Source organism: Vicia villosa, unplaced genomic scaffold, assembly GCF_029867415.1.
Source record: "Vicia villosa cultivar HV-30 ecotype Madison, WI unplaced genomic scaffold, Vvil1.0 ctg.002260F_1_1, whole genome shotgun sequence".
Classification (NCBI taxonomy): Eukaryota; Viridiplantae; Streptophyta; class Magnoliopsida; order Fabales; family Fabaceae; genus Vicia; species Vicia villosa.
Genome location: NW_026705879.1, coordinates 79,483 through 100,856, shown reverse-complemented (window position 1 = coordinate 100,856; position 21,374 = coordinate 79,483). Strand labels below are relative to the sequence as shown.

At 32.9% G+C, this 21,374-nt stretch overlaps 1 protein-coding gene and 1 non-coding gene across 2 annotated transcripts; both read right to left on the bottom strand.

The window, feature by feature from the left end:
- Positions 1–16,680: 16,680 nt before the first annotated feature.
- On the bottom strand, positions 16,681–20,189 carry LOC131638317 (uncharacterized). Its single transcript, XM_058908867.1, has 2 exons — positions 19,874–20,189; positions 16,681–17,044 (listed from the first exon to the last, which is right to left on the bottom strand). Exons 1-2 carry the CDS (start codon positions 20,051–20,053, stop codon positions 16,958–16,960), a joined length of 267 nt encoding a protein of 88 aa, XP_058764850.1. The 5' UTR covers positions 20,054–20,189; the 3' UTR covers positions 16,681–16,957.
- LOC131638330 (small nucleolar RNA snoR135) lies at positions 17,862–18,005 on the bottom strand. Its single transcript, XR_009294644.1, has one exon. It is a non-coding gene; the product is annotated as a small nucleolar RNA snoR135 (small nucleolar RNA).
- Positions 20,190–21,374: the final 1,185 nt, after the last annotated feature.

Sequence of the window (21,374 nt, the reverse complement as noted above, 5' to 3'; positions counted from 1 at the left end):
TCGATCCCGCGATCTTACCAACATTGCAAAAAGAGATAGTTGTTACTTTATGTGATCTTGAAATGTATTTTCCTCCCTCGTTTTTTGACATAATGGTTCATCTAGTCGTTCATCTTGTGAAAGAGACACAATTGTGCGGACCAGCTTATATGAGATGGATGTACCCTGCTGAACGTTATATGAAAATATTAAAAGGGTACGTGAAAAACAGAAGTCGACCGGAGGGTTGTATTGCCGAACGATACGTTGTTGAAGAAGCGGTTGAGTTTTGTACTGAATATCTGTCAAATGTTCAATCAATTGGACTCCCCAAATCTCATATTGTCGAAAAAAAAGAAGGAAAAAGGCTAATTGGAAATAAAGTTGTGACAGTATCAATGGTCGAACGGGATCAAGCGCACTTGTATGTTCTGCACAATGAGATTGAGGTTGAGCCGTATGTTGAAATGCACAAGGTTGTTCTCCGAGATTTAAATCCAAATAGAAATGAGAACTGGATAGTACGAGAGCACAATCGAAGTTTCATACCGTGGTTTAGGGATCATATTTATTCAAAGTATCGTTCAGATCCTGCTTCAGTAACAGAAAGGTTGAGATGTTTAGCCTATGGTCCAACTGTAATTGTGCTTTCTTATAGCGCATACGCTATTAATGGATACACATTTTATACCAAAGAACAGGATGATAAAAGTACTATGCAAAATAGTGGTGTTACCTTGGTAGCTGAAGCAATGCACATATCAAGTGCGAATGACTTAAATCCGAAATTTGCAAATTTGTCATATTTTGGGGTTATCGAGCGCATTTTGGTGTTTGATTACGCGAAGTTTCAGATTCCTGTATTTGGTTGCAAGTGGGTTGAAAATAATAGTGGCATACGAATGGATAAGTCAGGATTTTTGCAAGTGGATCTCAATAGGGTAGGGTACAAAGATGAGCCTTTCATTTTAGCCTCTCAAGCTAAACAAGTGTTCTATGTCAATGATCCGACAAGTACGAAATGGTCTATAGTGCTTTTATCTAACAAAATAGTAGATGAAAACATTGAAGATCAAGGTGATATTGGTGTTGGCATTGAATCTTGTACAAGAAACGATCAAAATGAGAATGAATCTTGTACTAGAAATGATCATAATGAGGGTATTTGGATCAATCCAACCGTCCGCGTTGTTAAGAGACGCGTAGAACACAATCCTACCAAGAAAAGAAAGAGACGTTAGTGATAAAGGTAATAGTATACATATTCCGACTAATTTGTTTTATTCAATTTGTACCGATTGTTTTAATCAATAGCATAGTACTTATTCAATTTTGGTGCATATTCTCGTTTTGTACATAACTTTTGAACCATGTATCCGTTTGTCGACTTCTTTACATGTAACTATACTATTTTGACGATTCCGGAGCTGCTCATGCACTTATATGTTCATTTCGGGACTGTTTTTTTATCGGTTTTGCTTCTGCCCGTAATCAAAAGTCGGGCTTAGGGTCTGAATTTCGGAAAACCGACTTTATTTTTGAGTCCGTGGGGACGTTTTACCATAGCCATGTAAATTTCGTTCAATTCCGACAACTTTATTTTTTGACGCTTATTTTGATTTGTACCGATTTCGTTTCCGATTTACTTGTACATGCATGGTTTGACTTCCATTTTACTTGTATAGATTGTTAGCTTATTAATAGTGTGCTAATGTGCTTTAGTTTGTTTGATACAGGTTAAATGGCTCCGGATAGAGATGCTCCACCTGAAAACTCACAAGAAAGAGATGCTCAAGAAAGAGATGCCACGGATACAAATGCTCCACCTGATACTGAAACAAAAGAAGTTGCACGAGGCATCACTATCATGAAGGGAATCGTTCGACATAGAGACCAAGGATTAGTATACCGATTGGAATGGAATTCTGATAAACAAGCAATTGGTCCTAATTCTGCAAAGTTGACAAGTTATATTGGTACACTTGTTCGTATGCATATTCCGGTCTCCGTAGCTAAATGGAATCTGAAAAGCGAAGACTTGGATGCGAAAAAAAAAGCGATTTGGGACGAGCTTCAGGTATATATCATATATGGTTAATTGTTGTTATTATCTTGACGATAAATTGTTTAAATTACTTATACTAACACACTATGAGTATGTTTTTTTGCAGAGGACTTTTGAGATACCAGATGATCGTAGACGCTACATACTTGGTTTGGCCGGCAAAAGATATAGAGGGTGGAAAGCTTTTTTGACAAACACTTATCTTAAGGATAAAGATGGAAACTTTCTTGAAGAGGCACCGGGACGGCCAAAAAAGTATGAGATCTTCATTGGTGAAGAAGATTGGGCTAAGTTTGTAGAGAAAAGAGATGAAGATTTTCGGAAAAGGAGTGCCAAGAATAGTGCGAGAGCATCCAAACCCGCATATCCATACAAAAAAGGGCGTTTGGGATATGCACGCTTGGAGGATAAAATTGTAAGTAAATAGAAATGCGTTTTAATTAATTGTCTAAATGTGTTTTATTTGACGATTTTATCATTTGTGTCAATGCATAGTTAGAGGAGACTAAAAGTGAGGAAACCTCACTTCCTGAACATGTGTTGTGGAGGGAAGCTCGTGTGGGCAAGGATCATGTTGTCGATCCCGAAGTTCAGAGAGTTTTTACTGAATGTGTAAGTATAATACTGTGTCTTTAATTAAATCAAATGTTTTTTAATATATAAATGATTTTTTAATGTAAATGAATTACAGGAGACCTTGTCGCAATCGGCATCCACCGGTGAGGGGAGCGTACTTAGTAGAGCACTAGATGCTCCTGAGTATCCCGGTCGGGTGAGGGGTAAGGGTCATGGTGTGACTCCAACCTCTTTTTACAAGAGTCCTAGGAGAAGAAATCCTTCAAATGAAGAAGTGTTGCAAAAGTTGGCGGAATTGCAAGCACAAGTCTCTGAATTGCAAAGAGATAAAGAGGCGTATATGAGAGAAAAGTGCAACACTTCATCGGTGAAAGAAACTAGTGATAAGGCTAGTATCAACTATCAAAGGAAATTTCCCGAGGTAATTATAATTTTTTTTTCCTTTTAAATTGTTCTATTTTATTAATGATAATGACTTTATATTTACTATTGGTTTAGGGCATTTCATCTTGCCAACTATACTTATCGGAACCGAGTTATCGACTAGTTGGCAAGGGAAAAGTGCACAACACTTTGGGAGATTTACTTCACCATAGACCGCTCCCGGATGGACACCTGAAAGTATCGGTGGATGTTGTAGTAGATCATGATGCGATGCTACCGGTACCTGACATGGTCTCAGAGACGACATTGCTGCGAGATGCAATAGGATCATTTGTTGCATGGCCCTCGGAGCTCATTACCATTAGTGATGAGGTATATTGAAAACGATTATGAATCATTTAGTTTTCGAATGTCAATTCTAAACCGTTTATTAATTATTTTTTACATTTTAATTTTAGACTGCTCCTATAAAACCCACAGTTAAGGGTAAAGGGATTTTACAGGAGGAGGAGTCCGTTGCATCACTAAAAGAGGTACATTTAAAGTGTTAATAATTAATCTGAATCTAAATCTGCATGATTTTATATTTTACCTAACTTATATGATTTTTAGGCATCCGCTCGAGAGTCACAACAAGTGACGCAGCAAGTTCGTACCGTACCACCCACTGGTCCTCCGAAGCCAGCGGGAAAAAAAGGCCGTGCTTTTGTGCCTCGGTACCGGTCGACGCTCGCAACAATGGTTGATATGTCCGATTTGAAGGATGGTGCTTTACGTGAAATCGTTATGGATGAGAGTGTCTTCGGTATTGAATTCAAGTCACTTATTACACTTGATGACTTGGAGGAGATTTTTAAGCATGATCAACTAGGCGTCAATAACATGCACTCATACATCCGGTAATATTCCTTTATCCGATATATTATTTAATTAGTCCCACAATATAATTTATTTACACATTTCAATGAAAATAATCTAATGTTTATTATGTTTTTATTTAAGGTTGTTGTATGACAGAGTGTTGCGCGGGACTCCGTTGTCTAACAGATTCCGTTTCGTGTCTTCCGCCCACTGCAGCGGAATGGCAATTGCTTCGGAACGGGAATCAGTTAGACAGCGATTAGTCGATAGATTCATGTCCACCGGCAATACAGAATGTCTGCATCTTTGGGCGTATAATACCCGACCAGTAGGGTTAGTTTCTCATTCTTTGTTCATCTAATCTCTGTTTCTTTTGTGTATAGCAAAATTTTCATATAACCTATTGTTTTTATTTATAGAGCACACTGGTTGCTGCTTGCTATCAACCCTATAAGGGAAGTCGTGTATTATCTGAATTCGGTAAATGGTGAATGGACCAATTATCCGGCCATGAAGGACATCGTTGATTTGTAAGTGGGATCGTTCTAAATATATATTCGTGTATATTTATATATATATTTACTTATTTGTGGGATTGATCTAAACATATGCTTTTATATATTTGTTAATTAGATCAATACAAGTGTTCCGAAGTCAACGGGACGCACAGGTATCCCGAACTAAATCTAGCAACATTACTTGGATCCAAGTGCAGGTACATTATTTTTCACAATGTTGCTTATAATATATTTATGCTACTTGATAAAACAATGCACAACTATAGAATCTTATTTGTTTTTCTATGTAGTGTCCGCAACAGAAAAACAGTTACGATTGCGGATACTTTGTATTGAGGTTTATGAAAGAAATCCTTCAGGCAAATCAATTAGAGATTCCGCTCACGGTATGAATTTATAACTTAAGATAATTTCATATAATTTATTACATTTAACTAAATGTATCATTCATATTTTGTTTTTGTTTTGTAGTACCTTGACGAATTCCGTGCCGCTGGATACCCGAAACTTAAGTTGGAAGAAATAAAAGAGGATTTGTGTCATTTTTATATTAAGCGCTTTTTCATGTAGGATTTGTGTCGAATTGAAGTACTATAATATTATTGATGTTGTAATGATGTATATATATAATTTTGGATATTATAATGGTATTATATTAGTATATATATATATATATTGTCTTACTGATGGCTGAAATAATATCATCGAAAATAAATTACAGGTCGAAAATATTACAGGCTGAAAACATATTACAGGTCGAAAATATTACAGGTCGACTGGGAGGATTAAATTACAGGCTGCACATTAAAATACCTCATTTAGCTACTAAAGCGCTTTCTAAAAAGCGCTCTTAAAGGCCCACATACTAAAGCGTTTCTTTTTAAAAGCGCTGCCAAAGATTAATAAAAAAGAAAAAAAAAAAAAAGCAACATACTAAAGCGCTTTTGTAAAAGCGCTCTTATAGGGGGGCTATCAGAGCGCTTTTTCTGGAAAAAGCGCTCTTAAAGCCCACCTTATAAGAGCGCTTTTACAAAAGCGCTTTAGTATGTTGCATTTTTTTTTTATTTTTTACTCTCACAGGGGGGCCTATCACAGCGCTTTTCTGGAAAAAGCGCACTTAAAGGGGGGGCCTACCAGAGCGCTTTTTACTGAAAAGCGCTCTTAAAGGGGGGCCTACAAGAGCGCTTTTTCCAGAAAAGCGCTCTTATAGGGGGGCCTACCAGAGCGCTTTTAAAAGCGCTTTCGTAGCCTATGCCAGCGCTGGCTTTGGCAGCGCTTTAAAGCGCTGTTAAAGGCCAAAAAAAGCGCTTTAAAAGCCCTTCCTCGTTGTAGTGTTATGCTGCATTGTGTTGGTATTTTAAATATGTTTTCAGGTATTTATATTCCACAAGGCTTGCATGAGAAAAGAAGAAGAATGACAAAAAAACGGATTGAAAATCACATTGTAGCATAAAACTGCATGACATGAGACTGTGACGCTCGTCACATCCTTCATGCCGCTCACCACAAAGTGAAAATATGTGTGGCCCTCGGCACACATAGTGTTACGAATGCCACAAGTTCAAAATTGGTGTGCCCCTCGCCACAACTCAATGTCAGTTACTCAATTACGTGGTTTTTTCCCACGTCAAACGAAGGCGGTCACTCCCTATGTTTCCTCAAATGACCGAGTCTCCCAGGGAAGCCCCATAACATCACGACCCCTAGATTCTCTGGAGAGGAGGTCACAGTAAATGATATAAAAGGAGAGCAGTTAGCAACAGAAAAAGCTCTCGTCCATTCTTCCAACTTTTGAAGTTCAGAACTTTTGATTTCTTAGTTTTTAGGCATTTAATTACTTCCATGAACAGTGATAGTTTCCTACACCGGGGGGCTATCACAACCATAGTTTTAGGTTCTATTTTTGATTCAATCTATAATTTCGAGAAGCAACATCTGTGAGGATTGCCTTTGTACCCGAAGTTTAGCATAAATTCCAATTCCCTTTATAAATTCCAGGTTCTTATTCCATTTATATTTAATGTTTTCATACTTAGAAATCATGATTAAGTTATTGTTTGTTTACTGTTATTATGTGTTTGAACTAAAAAGTATGTCAGGCTAATTTCCCTGATACCGGTATGTAGAGTCATAAAAATAAAGTGGTTTGGCAATGATTTGACATAAATATTCACTAAATACTTTTTTGGTATTGGTTTCCATATAATATTAAACTTTTTTGTTACGAGAGTAAAAGACAAACGAAGGTTAAAATCAACACAACAAGAGTTTGAGATTTTAACCGGATAGTGGTGATCAAACATTAATTTTAAATACAGCGAGATCACTTTAGGATTAATTAGATTCTACTTGTTTTCAAAAAGTATATTTGGATTTTAAATTAGACAGCGAGAGCAAGCGTTTAGATTTAATAATATAGAGTGAATGCCATATTGGATTTTAAATGAGACGGCGAGAGCTCAAGTGCTTGATTAAGTCTAAGAAAAGTTTTTAATCTTATATTCTCTATATATTTTTTTTAAAATCATATTATATCTTACCATATTGGTTTAAATTTAAATGTTTCTTAAAAATTTAAATCTCTTGATTTTTTACCTTTTATATTAAAATTATTCCCTATTGTGTAAAATTTTGGAATTTAATATTTTTAAAACTAAGTTTTTTTAATTACCAAAAACTACGATACCAAAAATAGATTACGGAGAAAGAAAATTAAAATAAAATACAATAAAGATATACCATAAACATATTTTAAAACATTTATCAATAATTTCTTTTACTATAGCATATTTCATAAAGAATGTTGTATGTATCTTTAATATACTTGCACATAAAAACTTTTTTTTTTTGCTTTTTTAATTAAAATATACACTTTTTCACCATAACATTTATCTCTTAAAATCCTTCTATTAAAATAATTTAAATAAAATAAAAATAGTCTGTCTTATTTCTCAATCTAAAAATTGTAATATACATATTGCTATCATTAAAAAATACAAGTTGAATATTTAATTCATCAATGTAATAGTAACTTGAGATTCCTATACTAACATACATAACAAATTAATAGTCTTTTACCTTGCTAAAAAAAAAATTAAATAATCAAGACACATGTATAAAATAAGAAATAGAAAAAAAACTATCAAACAATTTCGAAGAGTACCAAAAAAGTGAAGATCTAAAACTAAACTCACATATTTAAAGTCATAATGTATCAAAGACATAGTTAATAATAATGTGAGTTTATGTGCAATTTTATAGGTGCGGTAGAATGCAAAGCATCATAAAATTTATTGGTGTTTTAGTGTAACGTTATGACCTATCATTTTCTATATAAAATATCATAACTTAAATTGAGCAGGGCCGTCTCTAACAATTTGGAGACCCTGTTCTAACTTAAAAAGTCGATCTCTTATATTTCAACGACTCTCCAATCGAGATAAGATACGTACAGACGCTTTAAGATGGTAGTTTTCTTTCGCTTTACTTGTTATTATAAAAAATATACATTATCAAAATTTTAATTCATATAAGTATGACTTTTGAATTTTTTTCCATGTAAAATTTATCTATTTATAGAAAAAACCGTATCATTTTATAAAGTAAAACAGTTTTTTGAACGGTTCAATTTTAATAATAAAGTGTTTTAATTAATAAACAATAAAAACCTTAAGTCGTAAAATATGAAAATATGTTGCGACCATTTGTTTTGTAGGATCTAGCAAACAACTAATGCAATTATAATTATAATAATGTGTTAATTCATATTGATAGAAAAATACAAACCCGAATTTGTTAAATATCTTTTATGTCTTTTAATTTTATTTATTATCAATTTAATCATAGAGATTTAATTAAAAATAATTTTAATATTGATGAAATTTTAATAATTATAAAATAAAATAATATATCTTTGATACAAAAAAAAATACAATCAATATGTTATATTTTATCATAAAAGTTTAATATTAAATAAGTATATTTTTAAATTTATGGGAATTATTATATGAAAAAAAAAAACACTTTCGATAATTAAGAATTTGATACGTATCTTTATATATCATAAACTAAAACGCAACTCTTCGTGGCTTACTATTTTTGGCAGTTTTTAAAATGAAAAGGAAATATAAGTTTTGATATGATGTGTTCAGGAATAGAGCCCATGTTCCTAAATCTCAAAACCTATGTTGCTTCCGCTGCACTAAGTTGGTCGCTGTGAAATGTGCTTTCGTCATAAAATATATATACACACTATACTACTATAGCTTATAAAGCCCACCACTAAAATATGAGGCCCCCACTTTTTTAGGCCCTGTGCAACGGCCCAGGTTGCACAGGCCCAAAACCGGCCCTGAAATTGAGTATTATGTATTATTAAAATTTAATTCAATTAAAAAATAGATTATTTTAAAAAAAAACATATAAAATTAGAAAGAGATTTAAAAACTGATTTATATAAATATAAATAAAATATATATTAAATTAATTTTTATTTTTATCAAAAATTAATTTTTATTTTTATCAAAAATTAATTATAATGTAGTGCTATATAGTCTAACATTTTTCATTTATAAAAATAATATTAAAAAAATCATTTTCTCACTGAAAATTTTAAAAATTGAATAATTTATAATTATACAACATATGAATAAATAAAATTAAATATTATATAATCTCAAAATGTAACTCTATTACAAATATATTTTATTAATTAATAAATTCTATAAAATAGAAAATTATTTCACTTTTAATTCATTCTATTTGTTTTTAATTTTGTTATATCATAATTATTAGCGCATTTAATATTTGTTTTTAATTTCTATCCATTATTATCATTGTATTATATATTAATTACAATTTCAATAACCATATGAAAAATATAAAAAGTAGAATAAAAAACGATGAGAATTTAAAAAAAAAAAAAGGATAAAAACGGTATAAATTAAAGCTATACAATGAATAGTTTTATAAAAAAAAACAATATAGTAGATAGTTAAGGAAAACTATTAAAAAGAGTAGCGTTTAAAGAATAATTTTTTTTGAGCAATAATAAAGAACAATAATTTTATAAACTAAGTAAAAAATGATTTTAATCATAATTAGTTATTAAAATAATTTTATACTTGTAATTTGTGATTTGTATTTATTTTCTTCAAAATTAAATAATTTGTGATTTGTATTTATTTTCTTCAAAATTAAATAATTTTATTAATATTTTTAATTTAAAAAAAAATGTGAGATTGACAAAACTTTTAGTTAGAATTTTGTCTAGGTTGTCATCTTGACAACTTTATATCTATATTAAATTTTATATTTATTTTTAAGTAGATTATATAGTTTTTTTTAACTCTTTTATTATTCTTTTAAAAACAAGTCTGTTAAGAAGTTGTCAAAATATTTTACAACGGACAAATACGTTGTAGCAAATCAATAAGTTAATTTCATATTTTTATTGATATCTTATTAAGACCATTTACAATGGTTGGTTTAATGAAACTCAACACCACAAAATCAAGTGCAATGGGGTGTTTAGTGGAGTGTTGAATGTGTGTTGGAGGAGAGAGGTGTTGAGAAAACTCAACACCATGTAAACTGCCACGTGGCTGGTATTGATTGGCTGGCCAGATTTTTATCCATTTAATACTTTGAACACAATTATTTCGTTGCAAATTAATTTTTTATTATTTTTTTTTATACCAAAATTCATGATTTTTTTTTCTCTATAAATAGAGACTTGGTTCATTTGATTTGGACACAGAAAAAAAAACCAAATTTTTCACTATCTTTCTCTATTATTATCTTTCTATTAGTGTTTTTTTTAAGTTAAGTGTCTTTTTTTAGTGAAATGGATCCCAATAATCATTTTAACACTCAAAATTCTGCTAATTTTCCATTTAACCAAAATTCCAACAATTTTCAAAATCCCAACAATTATCAAAATCCCAACTATTATTAAGTATTTATTATTTTAATTTAATTTTAATCGATAATTGTAGTTTTATGTAATCATAAAAATAAAAATAAAATTTAAATAAGAATATGAAAATAAAAAGTGGTGGGGTAAGGTGTTGAGTGAAAAACCATTGGAGAGGGTAAAAGTTGAATGGGTGTTGAGTTATTAGGTGGAAGAAAGAGAAAATGATGTGGAGTGTTGGGAGTTGAAAAAGTGGGTGTTGAGTTTTTCAACCATTGTAAATGGTCTAATAAAAATGAGCGTAACCTTTGCAACAGATTCTGTTGGTATCAAGTCAAGAGCATAATAAATTCAATTAGTAACACGTCAAGACCCATTAACCTACAATTAATTAGACTTGGTTAACCTGTTTTATCACAATCATTTTCGAAATTTGATGTAGTATTTTTTTTCATAGAGAATTTCTTTTTTTTTTACTTTGTAGAAGTGAAAAAATATCTGAAATCCAAAATGTTTTTCGGATATGCATTTTCAAACGCATTATAAAAGATGTTTTTAGAGATGCATCTCCAAAATACTATTTATGCGTTTGAAAGGTGTTTCGGAGATGCTTATTCGAAATCATCCCTGACACTGATTTTTTTTTTAAAAAAATCATCGAAAGAGGTGATTTTGTTTTGAAAAGTCATCAAAGTCTACTGCGATAATTAGAGCCGTCAAAATGGGCCGAAGCCCATGGGCCGGCCCGCGGGGCCCGAAAAATGTTAGGGCTTGGGCCTAATTTTTTGAGCCCATTTTGTTTCGGGCCTTTTTGAGCCCGGCCCTAAATGGGCCAGCCCGTATGGGCTCCGGGTAGCCCATGGGCCCAATAAATAGTAAAATTTAATATTTAATTAATAAAATTTAATATTTAATACTAATTAAAAAATTCAAATTTTTGTAATTCTTTAAAATATATTTTATAATAGTGAAATATAAAAACAAATTTTAATATTTTTTTAAAAATTAAGCTTAATATAATTTATTTTTTTAAATTAAAGAGAATATTTAATATATTTTTTGGAAATGGGCTTTTTGGGCCCGGCCCGAAAAAGCTCGAGGCCCGAACAGGGCTGGGCCTGGGTAGTAAAAACGGAGCCCATATAAAAATGGGCTTTTTAGGCCCGGCCCGAAAAAGCCCGAGGCCCGCTAGGGCCGGCCCGTTTAGGGCCGGGTAGCCCGTTTGGACAGCTATAGCGATAATAAAAATGCAAACGGAAATTGATAAGAAATATCAAACGATAATAAGCACAAAATGTTGTTCTCAAAATAGTAAAATATAATGCATAATTGTTCTGGAATAAAAAAAAGCATAGCCTACTGCGTATGCACAATCCTCACCCCTGGCCCCTCCTCTGCCTCTTGTATCCCACCGCAATCGCTGCCTCGCTAACCACCCTCCTCATGATGGTCACCGCCTCAAGTTCTCCCCTCTCAATGATCCCTAAGTCCAAAGCCTCATGCCCAATCGCCTATATTCGCTGACAGATCGACAAGACATCAGTGGTATGGTCATCCTCAGTCTGTTGGTTCTCCAAAATCTCCTCATGAGCAGGCCTAAGTGGACGTCCAGGAGCATATGGTGTCATGATAGAGTGTGACACTGTAGAACCATGTCACGTATACCTCTACACAATGCCAACTGTTGGATGCCTGCATCAACCAATAGTCCTGTGGCACCATATGATGCTCACAATCCTCAAAGATGTCATCAAGGTCCCGGTGGACAATGGTGTCGGGAGCAGCCTGAGATGGAGATTTGGGTATCATCTAAACATAGTCAAATTGCCGCAAGCATCGCTTTGGAAGATACCTGGCCATAGTGTCGGTCCCACATGTCGGCCACCCTGAGTACAAAGAGATTAAGTCGAATGGAATAATCTCTCTATGATCCTCGAACGGCGTTCATAGAATGTCATCATGAATAGTTCGATCAAGATATACCTAGAACGGGAGCACAACCTGATTCCCTCTGTGGGGAGATACATGGCATCCCTCAACATCTCTTCTGTATAGTCAAGATCAAAAGCATATTCATGAATGTGGTAGAAGTGAGAAATGATCAATCCCTGAAAAACAAATAAGAGACATGTAAGAAAAATTATTAATAGTAAATTAAACTCAATAGTAGGAATGAAAGGTACCGTCAGCAGTGTGCAAGAGTTTGTAAGTTGCATCGTCCTCCAGTTAGAGGCTTCATTCAGCTTTTGGTATAGGTAAACCAAACAGCTGGCCCCACGACTCCACTCCTTCACCGCATCTAAATTCATGAAGTACCTGAGGTATGTTACATCCACGTAGTTAGCACGTTTGTCCACCAAAAGGGATGTGCCAACCAAGTACATAAGGTAACACCTCAAAGCACACTGACAGTGATACTGAACAAAGAAGTTGTTGCCCTCATTCTCGGAATCAACCACCTCAATAAGGTGGTCGTGATAAAGATCATTTAGGAATGATAACTTGGCACGAGCCCCATTAGTCGAGGAACACTACTTAATTGTCATTTTCGGTTGAGCTCCCAAATAGTCAACCATCCACTCAATGGCAATATCACGAGTGATACGGGAGGGGTTAAGGAGTTTCCCTCAAATAAGAAGGTGTAGCATGCAAGCGATGTCATCCATAAGTTCTAAAAGTCTGGAGGAAATAATGACATCCTTAAACCAATTCGCAACAGGATGGACTAAAGTGAATAATTTATGAGTGTGGTTCATGGACTTTAGTATCGTTTGTTCCTGTAGAATAAAAATTAGGCTTAATTGCAACTTCGGTCCCCATGCTTTGTCTTCTTTTTTTTATTTTGATCCCTCCATTTTATAAATCACTATTTCAGTCCCCTTATTAAGTATTTTGTGCAATTTTCGTCCCTCTATTTTGGTTTTTTCTGCAATTTTAGTCCCTATTTTAGTCTCTTTTTCAACAGAAAATTCAAAAGGGGACTAGAATAATGGTTTTTAAAATGGAGGGATCAAAATCAAGAAAAAGACATAATAAGGGGACCAAAGTTGTAATTAAGCTTAAAAATTAATATCAAGATGGAGGTGTAATACAAAAGTGTAATAAAAAAAGTAAAAGTGTTATAAAAAGTGTAATAAAAGATATACCTCTCCACTAGAAACATGGTGGGTAGGGATGGCAAGTAGACCCAAATCCACGGGGCCCACCCGCACTCGAAATCGAGTCAACAGATGAAAACCTGAGTTGACTGGGTTTGGGTTTGGGTTCGGGTGCGGGTTTGGATAGTGTGAAACCTATATCTGAAACTCGAAATTACACCCGCTTATATATATATATATATATATATATATATATTTATTAGACATTCCCCCGCAAGATCTATGTTGGTTTGGAAGGTTATGCACGATAAAGTTCCAACGGACGAACAGGTTTGTCGTAGAGGTATTCAGATGGTTTCCAGGTGCATCCTCTGTCTTCGTGATGCAGAATCCACAAATCGTCTGTTTTTCAAGTGCAGTTTTATGAAAAAACTGTGGCTTTGGCTGTGCGCATTTTGAATTTACATAGTTGCCCGGATTCTCTTTTTGCTTGGTGGCAGAGGTACAGTGCTGGTAGTTCGAAGCAGTCCCGTTTGGTGCTTTCCGACGCGGTTATTTACTTGATCAACCAGATTTGGTTCATGAGAAACAATTCTAGACATCACAACGTGAAGCCGTGCTTGCGATTGGCCATAAAGAACATTCTTTTCCAAGTGAATCTTTCCTCAAACCACTCCTTGTCCACATCCTCTGGTTCGATGGATGACTTTTTGTTATTGAAAGTTTTCGGAGTTTCCGTTCTTCCCCCTAAAGATCCCTCCATAAAAGAGGTGCTTTGAAGTCCTCCTAGTCAAAGTTGGATTAAATGTAACTGTGACGGTGTGCATTTATCCAATTCTTCTACTTCGGGTTGTGGTGGTAAATTTCGTGATCACAAGGGTGATTTTCTTTTAGCTTTTGCCGAGTTTTTTGTGGTTTTGAGTGCTCTTGAGGTCGCTAAAAGAAAGGGTTGGAGCAAGCTTTGGATCGAGTCGGATTCGCTTCTAGTTGTCAAAGTTTTATCCAACATTTCCTTGGTGCCTTTGAGGTTTAGAGCTCGTTGGACTTTGTACACGGATCCTTCTAACTTTTCTAACCTTTTCATCACTCACATTTACAGAGAGGGGAATAGTTGTGCAGACTTTTTTGCAAATATCGGTATGTCTTCTTATTCCTTAGTTTTTTTTATTCTATCCCGATTGAGATTATGAATGATTTTGTAAAGAACAGGTTAGGTCTACCTTTCTTTAGGTTCTCTAATTTCTTTTGATGGGTTTTTGCCCCCCCCCCCCCCTTTGTAATGCTCTATATATATATATATATATATATATATATATATATATATATATATATATATATATATATATATATATATATATATATATATATATATATATATATATATGGGACGACTCAAGTGAGAACACTTGGTTATTATGAGAAATGAGAACAATGAATCACGACCATTAAATTTTGATTTGTTGATTTTAATGGACTGGATTGGTTTCTCTTTCTATGATCCTTAATATTTATTTTAAATCAATATAGAAAGAGAAACCAATCCAGTCCATTAAAATCAACAAAATCAAAATTTAATGGTCGTGGTTCATTGTTCTCATTTCTCATAATAACCAAGTGTTCTCACTTGAGTCGTCCCCTATATATATATATATATATATATATATATATATATATATATATATATATATATATATATATATATATATATATATATATATATATATATATATATATATATATATATATGAGGAGGGTTATATTGACTCCAAGAGTAAGTTATAATAACTTACTCCACATCTTGACCATTAATTCTTTTGAATCTAATGGTTAAAATTAATAAGTCATTAAATGTGGAAAGAGAAAACTATTCCTTATTAATTTTAACCATTAGATTGAAAAGAATTAATGGTCAAGATGTGGAGTAAGTTATTATAACTTACTCTTGGAGTCAATATAACCCTCCTATATATATATATATATATATATATATATATATATATATATATATATATATATATATATATATATATATATATATATATATATATATATATATATATATATATATATATATATATATATATATAGGAGGGTTATATTGACTCCAAGAGACATCTTGACCATTAATTCTTTTCAATCTAATGGTTAAAATTAATAAGGAATAGTTTTCTCTTTCCACATTTAATGACTTATTAATTTTAACCATTAGATTCAAAAGAATTAATGGTCAAGATGTCTTGGAGTAAATATAACCCTCATCATATATATATATATATATATATATATATATATATATATATATATATATATATATATATATATATATATATATATATATATATATATATATATATATCCAAAACCACATGCGACAGCCATTTTTGAACTTCACCCACAACACCAAAAAACTTCATTTTTTACACCAATCAACCACATTATACTATATATACTTCAACCTATTAACTCGAAATTATTCTAAACAATTTATTATAAACATTCAAAGTAGAATTTTTTTTTTGATAACTTACTTAAATTTGGAGTTTTGGGAGATGTTGTAATGAGTTGATATTAGGAGTTGAAATGAGTTGCCACTTGTTGGAATGAGTAGAAATCACTTGAGAGTTGTTAAAATTTGAGATTTTGGGAGTATTTGTGTATTTGAGAGTGAAGGTTGGAAAAAGACAAAAATGAGAGATTTTTGTCGTGAGTTTAATCAATATACCCTAATTGAAATATGCATCTCCGAAGCACCTTTGATTTTAAAAAATATATATTTCAATAGTGCATCTTCGAAAACATGTGTTAAAAAGGAAATTTCGCCATAGACCCCTAAAAAAATTAAGAGATCTAGAAGGAAATTCTCTTCTCCACTCTAAAATGAAGCGCTCCTTTGGCTTCAACCAAAGAAAGGGATTACTATCATCTCGGATTAGTAATGTCTCTCGGATTTTCCTCTATAGAATGTAGGGTTTGGCTGAGTTCCACTCATACACATTTTGAAGTAAAGTTCATCGAGGTTCTAACAAAGCTCAAATTGAGGTCCAAGCTGCACAAGTAGCGTGAGCAAATGTCATGTACAGAGCAATATGACATGCATTTTAAAAAGCTTGACAATCTCTTTTGAAATCATTTAAACTATTACATTCATTTAAATATTAAATCATTTTTATTCATAATTATGATGGGACATTGCATGCAATAAGTTTTGAAGTAAAAATCCTCTCAAAGTAAAAAGTTGTATAATAAAAATGAGGGCATTTAAACCAAAAGGTTATATGAACAAAATCGATAAAAGCATCAATTACTATATAGTAAACAGTAGTGCCAGTTTGAACAAGCTCTCCACAGAACCCAAGCATGAGCAGCTTATTTAAAATTTCTTAAGTTTTCAAATGAAAGTAAATGTAGCCAAAAAAGAAAAGGATTTCTATTACAATGATCCTAGACCCAAGTTTTGCATAACATTAACAGCAGCAAAACTCTTTCATGCTGTTCATAACAAGGAAATTTTGTTTGACAAGATTAGAACACCCACACCAGTGATGTAATTGATAGTCCTCGATTATTCATATTCTTTGTAGTCTTTGGTTCCGAAGTTCTTGCACCACATTTGGGAAGGGATTGGGCGAACCGGGTGATGTGGTCGTTGCTGAAGAAATGGTTCAAAAGTTACTGTTAGTCATAATTTACCAAAATATCATAAAATAGAAAACATAATTTACAAAAAATTCTGGCACATACAAAAGTATGACCAGAATAACAGCAACTAGGAAAAGTAGAACTAGATTCTTCCAAAAGGAAGTTCAACTCATCCATCCATTTCCAAAGTAAATCATGAGTAAGTTTTCTGGTTGTTGCAAAGCCAAATAAATATTCTATTTTATATTCAGAGAATTCGAGAATTCATAGAGAATAAGATCCATATGAAAAAATATATGCCCCATGATAAGTAGCTATTAAGCACTACTGAAAAACTCCAATAATTTAACGAATTCAATCAGTTAAGAGATTACTATACAAGTTTAATGGTTTCTATTCAAAATAAAAGCATCTAATTTAATGCCCAAGAGACATTAAAGGGGAAAAAACATAGGGAGAATATAAAGCTACCATGATCACTTGCAATTCATGTACATATACAGCTTCATTCCACTCATAATAGTAGATTTGTAGGAAGACAAAAAGAATCTAAGTTTACAGACAACATATTCGCAATAATTTTGGGAGACTGCAGGAAAATCCCAAGAAACTGCAGCAAAAAGACATTGCTAGTCACGTTTTGGTATAAACCTGACCTAATCTAGTAGATTTAACAAACAACACCTATTGATATAATGCAAAAAAAAATAAAACAGCAGAAAATAATAGGATATTTTTGTAGATAAAATTTAAAGCAACTGAAACACCAATAGAAAAAGTTTACTCAGAAATTTGTTTCTTTCCATGGCAAAAACAAAGAAATAATGAAATGTAGAGCAGCTGATTGCTGCTATTTTCAACCATAAAGATGAAACACAACTGCGCATCTTTCCCAACTTTATGTTGCATGGAGTTCTCTTGGAAGAATGCAATAATTGCCGTACGACATGAATACACACAATCCCTGCCCAGAACAAGGCTTTATTCTGCTGTTACACTTAAATTGTTTCGACCTACACTCTTTCGAATAAATTTACACTCTGCAGCTACATAGAAGATTGGAGATACAAGGATAGAGAATACTGACAAATGTATACTGTGAAATAAAGTTTGACCTATCTTTTAGTGAGAGGAAAAAAAAATCTAACGTGCAATATGTATTCCTTCCCTATAAACTGGCAAATTTTTATTTTGGTATTTATTCAAATTTTATTTGTTTTTAATCCCTACAGTTACAAATAATAGTATGTTTTTAATCCCAAGCCAAGAACTAAAGAGCTTATTTGTTAGGATTTACAAATTTAAACAACTATTTGCAGAAGACAGTTTACAGTTCACACCGTATAAAATTTTGAAAAAAATAAATCCGCCATTTATCATAGGTTTGTACTTGTGTGCTTAACTCATCTGTCAAAAATCCTCACCACATAACAACAACTAAGGCCTTTTACACTAGGTGAGAAGTGAGAACTGCTACATGGATCAAACGAAAACATAATGCCCTTATTAATCTTGTTTAAAGATAGACCACTTAAATTCTCTTAATGGTTTGGCATAAAGTTTTTTGAGATCTATCCCTGCATCCAACTATTGAACTATCCTCCAGGACTCCATCTATATCTATGAGTCCTCTCCTCTCCAGTCCATAATGACTAAATTACTAAAAGCAAGACTCTCATCTTTTGTACAATGGGAGAAAACCTCAATTTTCTAGTTGTCTCTTTATCGCCCAATATTCAATTCCATATTACATACGACTGTCCAGTAAAATTTTCCTATAAGAGTGTTGTTTCTATCACAAATTACAGCTTGGATACCTTGATTAAGATCACTCTCCCGTCCCTACTCCCTATCATACTGTATAATGAACCAAAATACTGAAACCATGGAATGGTAGGAATGTTATACCCTCCAATTTTTACATATAAGCTAGAATTTGTGTATTTCTCACTAAACTTTACATTTCACGAACTCTGAAGTACTCTATTAAAACCTGAACCTTAAGAAAAATTCAAATTCCATGACAAGATTAATGTCCTAGTACTAGTAGAGCAGTATTGTACAGAAAGATTGCACAAAACTAAAGCTATAATGACAGAACATGAAAGCATTCTCAAATAAGCTAAAAAAAGCATACAACCCATTCAACCCTTCTTTAACATCCAAGCAGAGTAACTTAAATCCCATTTTCCACTCATAATTTCAGGAATAAAATAATACTACACTAATAAAAAGAATTTAAGTAGACAGGTATAAATTAAAGAATAATAAAAAAGGAATGGATATAAAGAAAGATAAGAGTAGCTAGGAAAAATTCTAATCTTGTATAGTCTCCCTCGTAAATCAAATGCCAACCCTTAAGGAACATCAATTTCAAGAACCAAAAGATGTCTACAACACAATGAACTTATATTATTATGGTACCTATGTATTAGCACAAATCTCACTTCCCCTTTCATTTACAAATGCATTAAACAAAACCGTCGCCACATAACAATTCAGATACAGATTTTCTAAGCACGCAATCAACAATAAATAACAGTAACAACACTCCAGCATCCTAACCCACATTGAAAGGCTAAAATTTTCACATCTCAAAGTAAGCATTGCTGAGATCTAGAAATGTTCTGATCATCCTTAACATTGCCTGAAAACATTCTTAATTTCTTCAAACAATAACAACAATAAAATCCAATCAAATTAAGATTCCTTTCAGAATAATACAAAAAACACTAAAATTTCCCAATTTTTTTCATAATTTGAGAAATAAAAGAAAAACAGTAAAATCAAGATTGTAAAGAACAGGAATTGGATTGAGAGATAGAGAATGAATAGACACCTCGAGTTTAGCGGAAAGTTTGAAGATTGGGATACAGACAAGGAAGACGCCGAACATGGCGATGGCGGTGTTGCGTTTCCAGTGTTTAGGGCGACAGTGAGGGCCACCGGTCATACTCCAAACCTTGTATCTGAAATCTCCATTGCCGCCATTTCCGTGATCTGCTGCACCACCTCCCATTTTTTGGTTGTTGTTCCGAAATTCCAAAATCGAAACCCTAAATCGATTATGAATCGCTTTTAATTTTACACAGTTGGGTTGGGATTGGGAGGAAGTGAAGAAAGAGAACGAGGAAGTGCTATATCTGAGGTGAGGTCCGGTGTGTGACTGACCATGGTGTTATCATAGGGTTAACTAATTATCCTATTAGTTGGTTCGTTGGATTTTTTTAGTTACATTCGTTGGATCTATAAATCAATTATAAAATCAAGGGAAAACAAAAAATAAATCTTATGTATTTTTTTCTTCACTTTTTTAAGAATTTAGGTTTTAGTTTTTAAATTTAAATACAGAGTTTGTGTATCGGATGTGCCTAAACTTAATAAGAGTATTTTTGAGAAAGGTTAAAAATTTTTGAGGAAGGTTAAAAAGTGGTCTGAGTATTTATATAGTGCCACTAAAATGTACTAAGATTTGAAAAAGATGTTTTGATGGTCAGGAATGAAGAAGGAAGTGACTGAGTTTGTTTATGCTTCTTAACTTGTCAAAGGTTGAAGAATGAACAATAGAAACTGTTGGGTCTGATGCAATCATTGGATATTTCTGAGTGAAAATAGGACAACATTTTCATGGATTTTGTGAAAAGTTTGCCGAAGACGACGAAGGGATGTGATTTTATCTAGGTTATTGTTGATAGACTAACTAAGTCGGTTTATTTCATTCCAATTAAGATTAGTAATCCCTTGCCTAAGTTAGGCAAGTTATATATCAAGAAGGTTGTTAGTTTGCATGGTATACTTTCAAGTATCGTGTCGGATAGAGATCTGAGTTTCACATTGAGGTTTTGGAAGAGTTTGCAGGAAGCGTTGGGTATTATGTTGCGGTTGAGTTCTACTTCGCAGACGAACAGTCAAACAGAAAGGACTATTGAATCCTTAGAAGACCTGTTGAGGACATGCATGCTAGAACAAGAAGGTGCTTGGGATAGCTACTTGCAGTGATTGAGTTCACCTATAACAACAATTTCCATTCAAGTATTGGGATAACACCGTTTGAGGCATTGTATGGAAGGACCTGAGATCGTTTAGTAAACCTATAAGAAAATCAAGATAATCCAAAAGAAGATGAAATCGTCGCAGAGTCTTCAGAAGATTTATCATGATAAGAGGAGGAAATCACTTGAGTTCCAAGAGAGAGATGATGTGTTTTTGCAAGTTACTCGATTATGTTGTTTGATGTGTTTGTGTGTTTTAGTGATTGATTATGTGAAGTGTGCATAATTGTGATAATTATATTGTGGTGTATTATTACAAAAGATTGAATAATAATTGAGTTATCTACA

Coding starts and splice junctions, on each gene's coding strand:
- LOC131638317 (XM_058908867.1), bottom strand. CDS start 20,053: ATGGGAGGTGGTGCAGCAGATCACGGAAATGGCGGCAATGGAGATTTC. Junction 17,045..19,873: donor AACTTTCCGCTAAACTCGAG/GTGTCTATTCAT, acceptor CCATTTCTTCAG/CAACGACCACATCACCCGGT.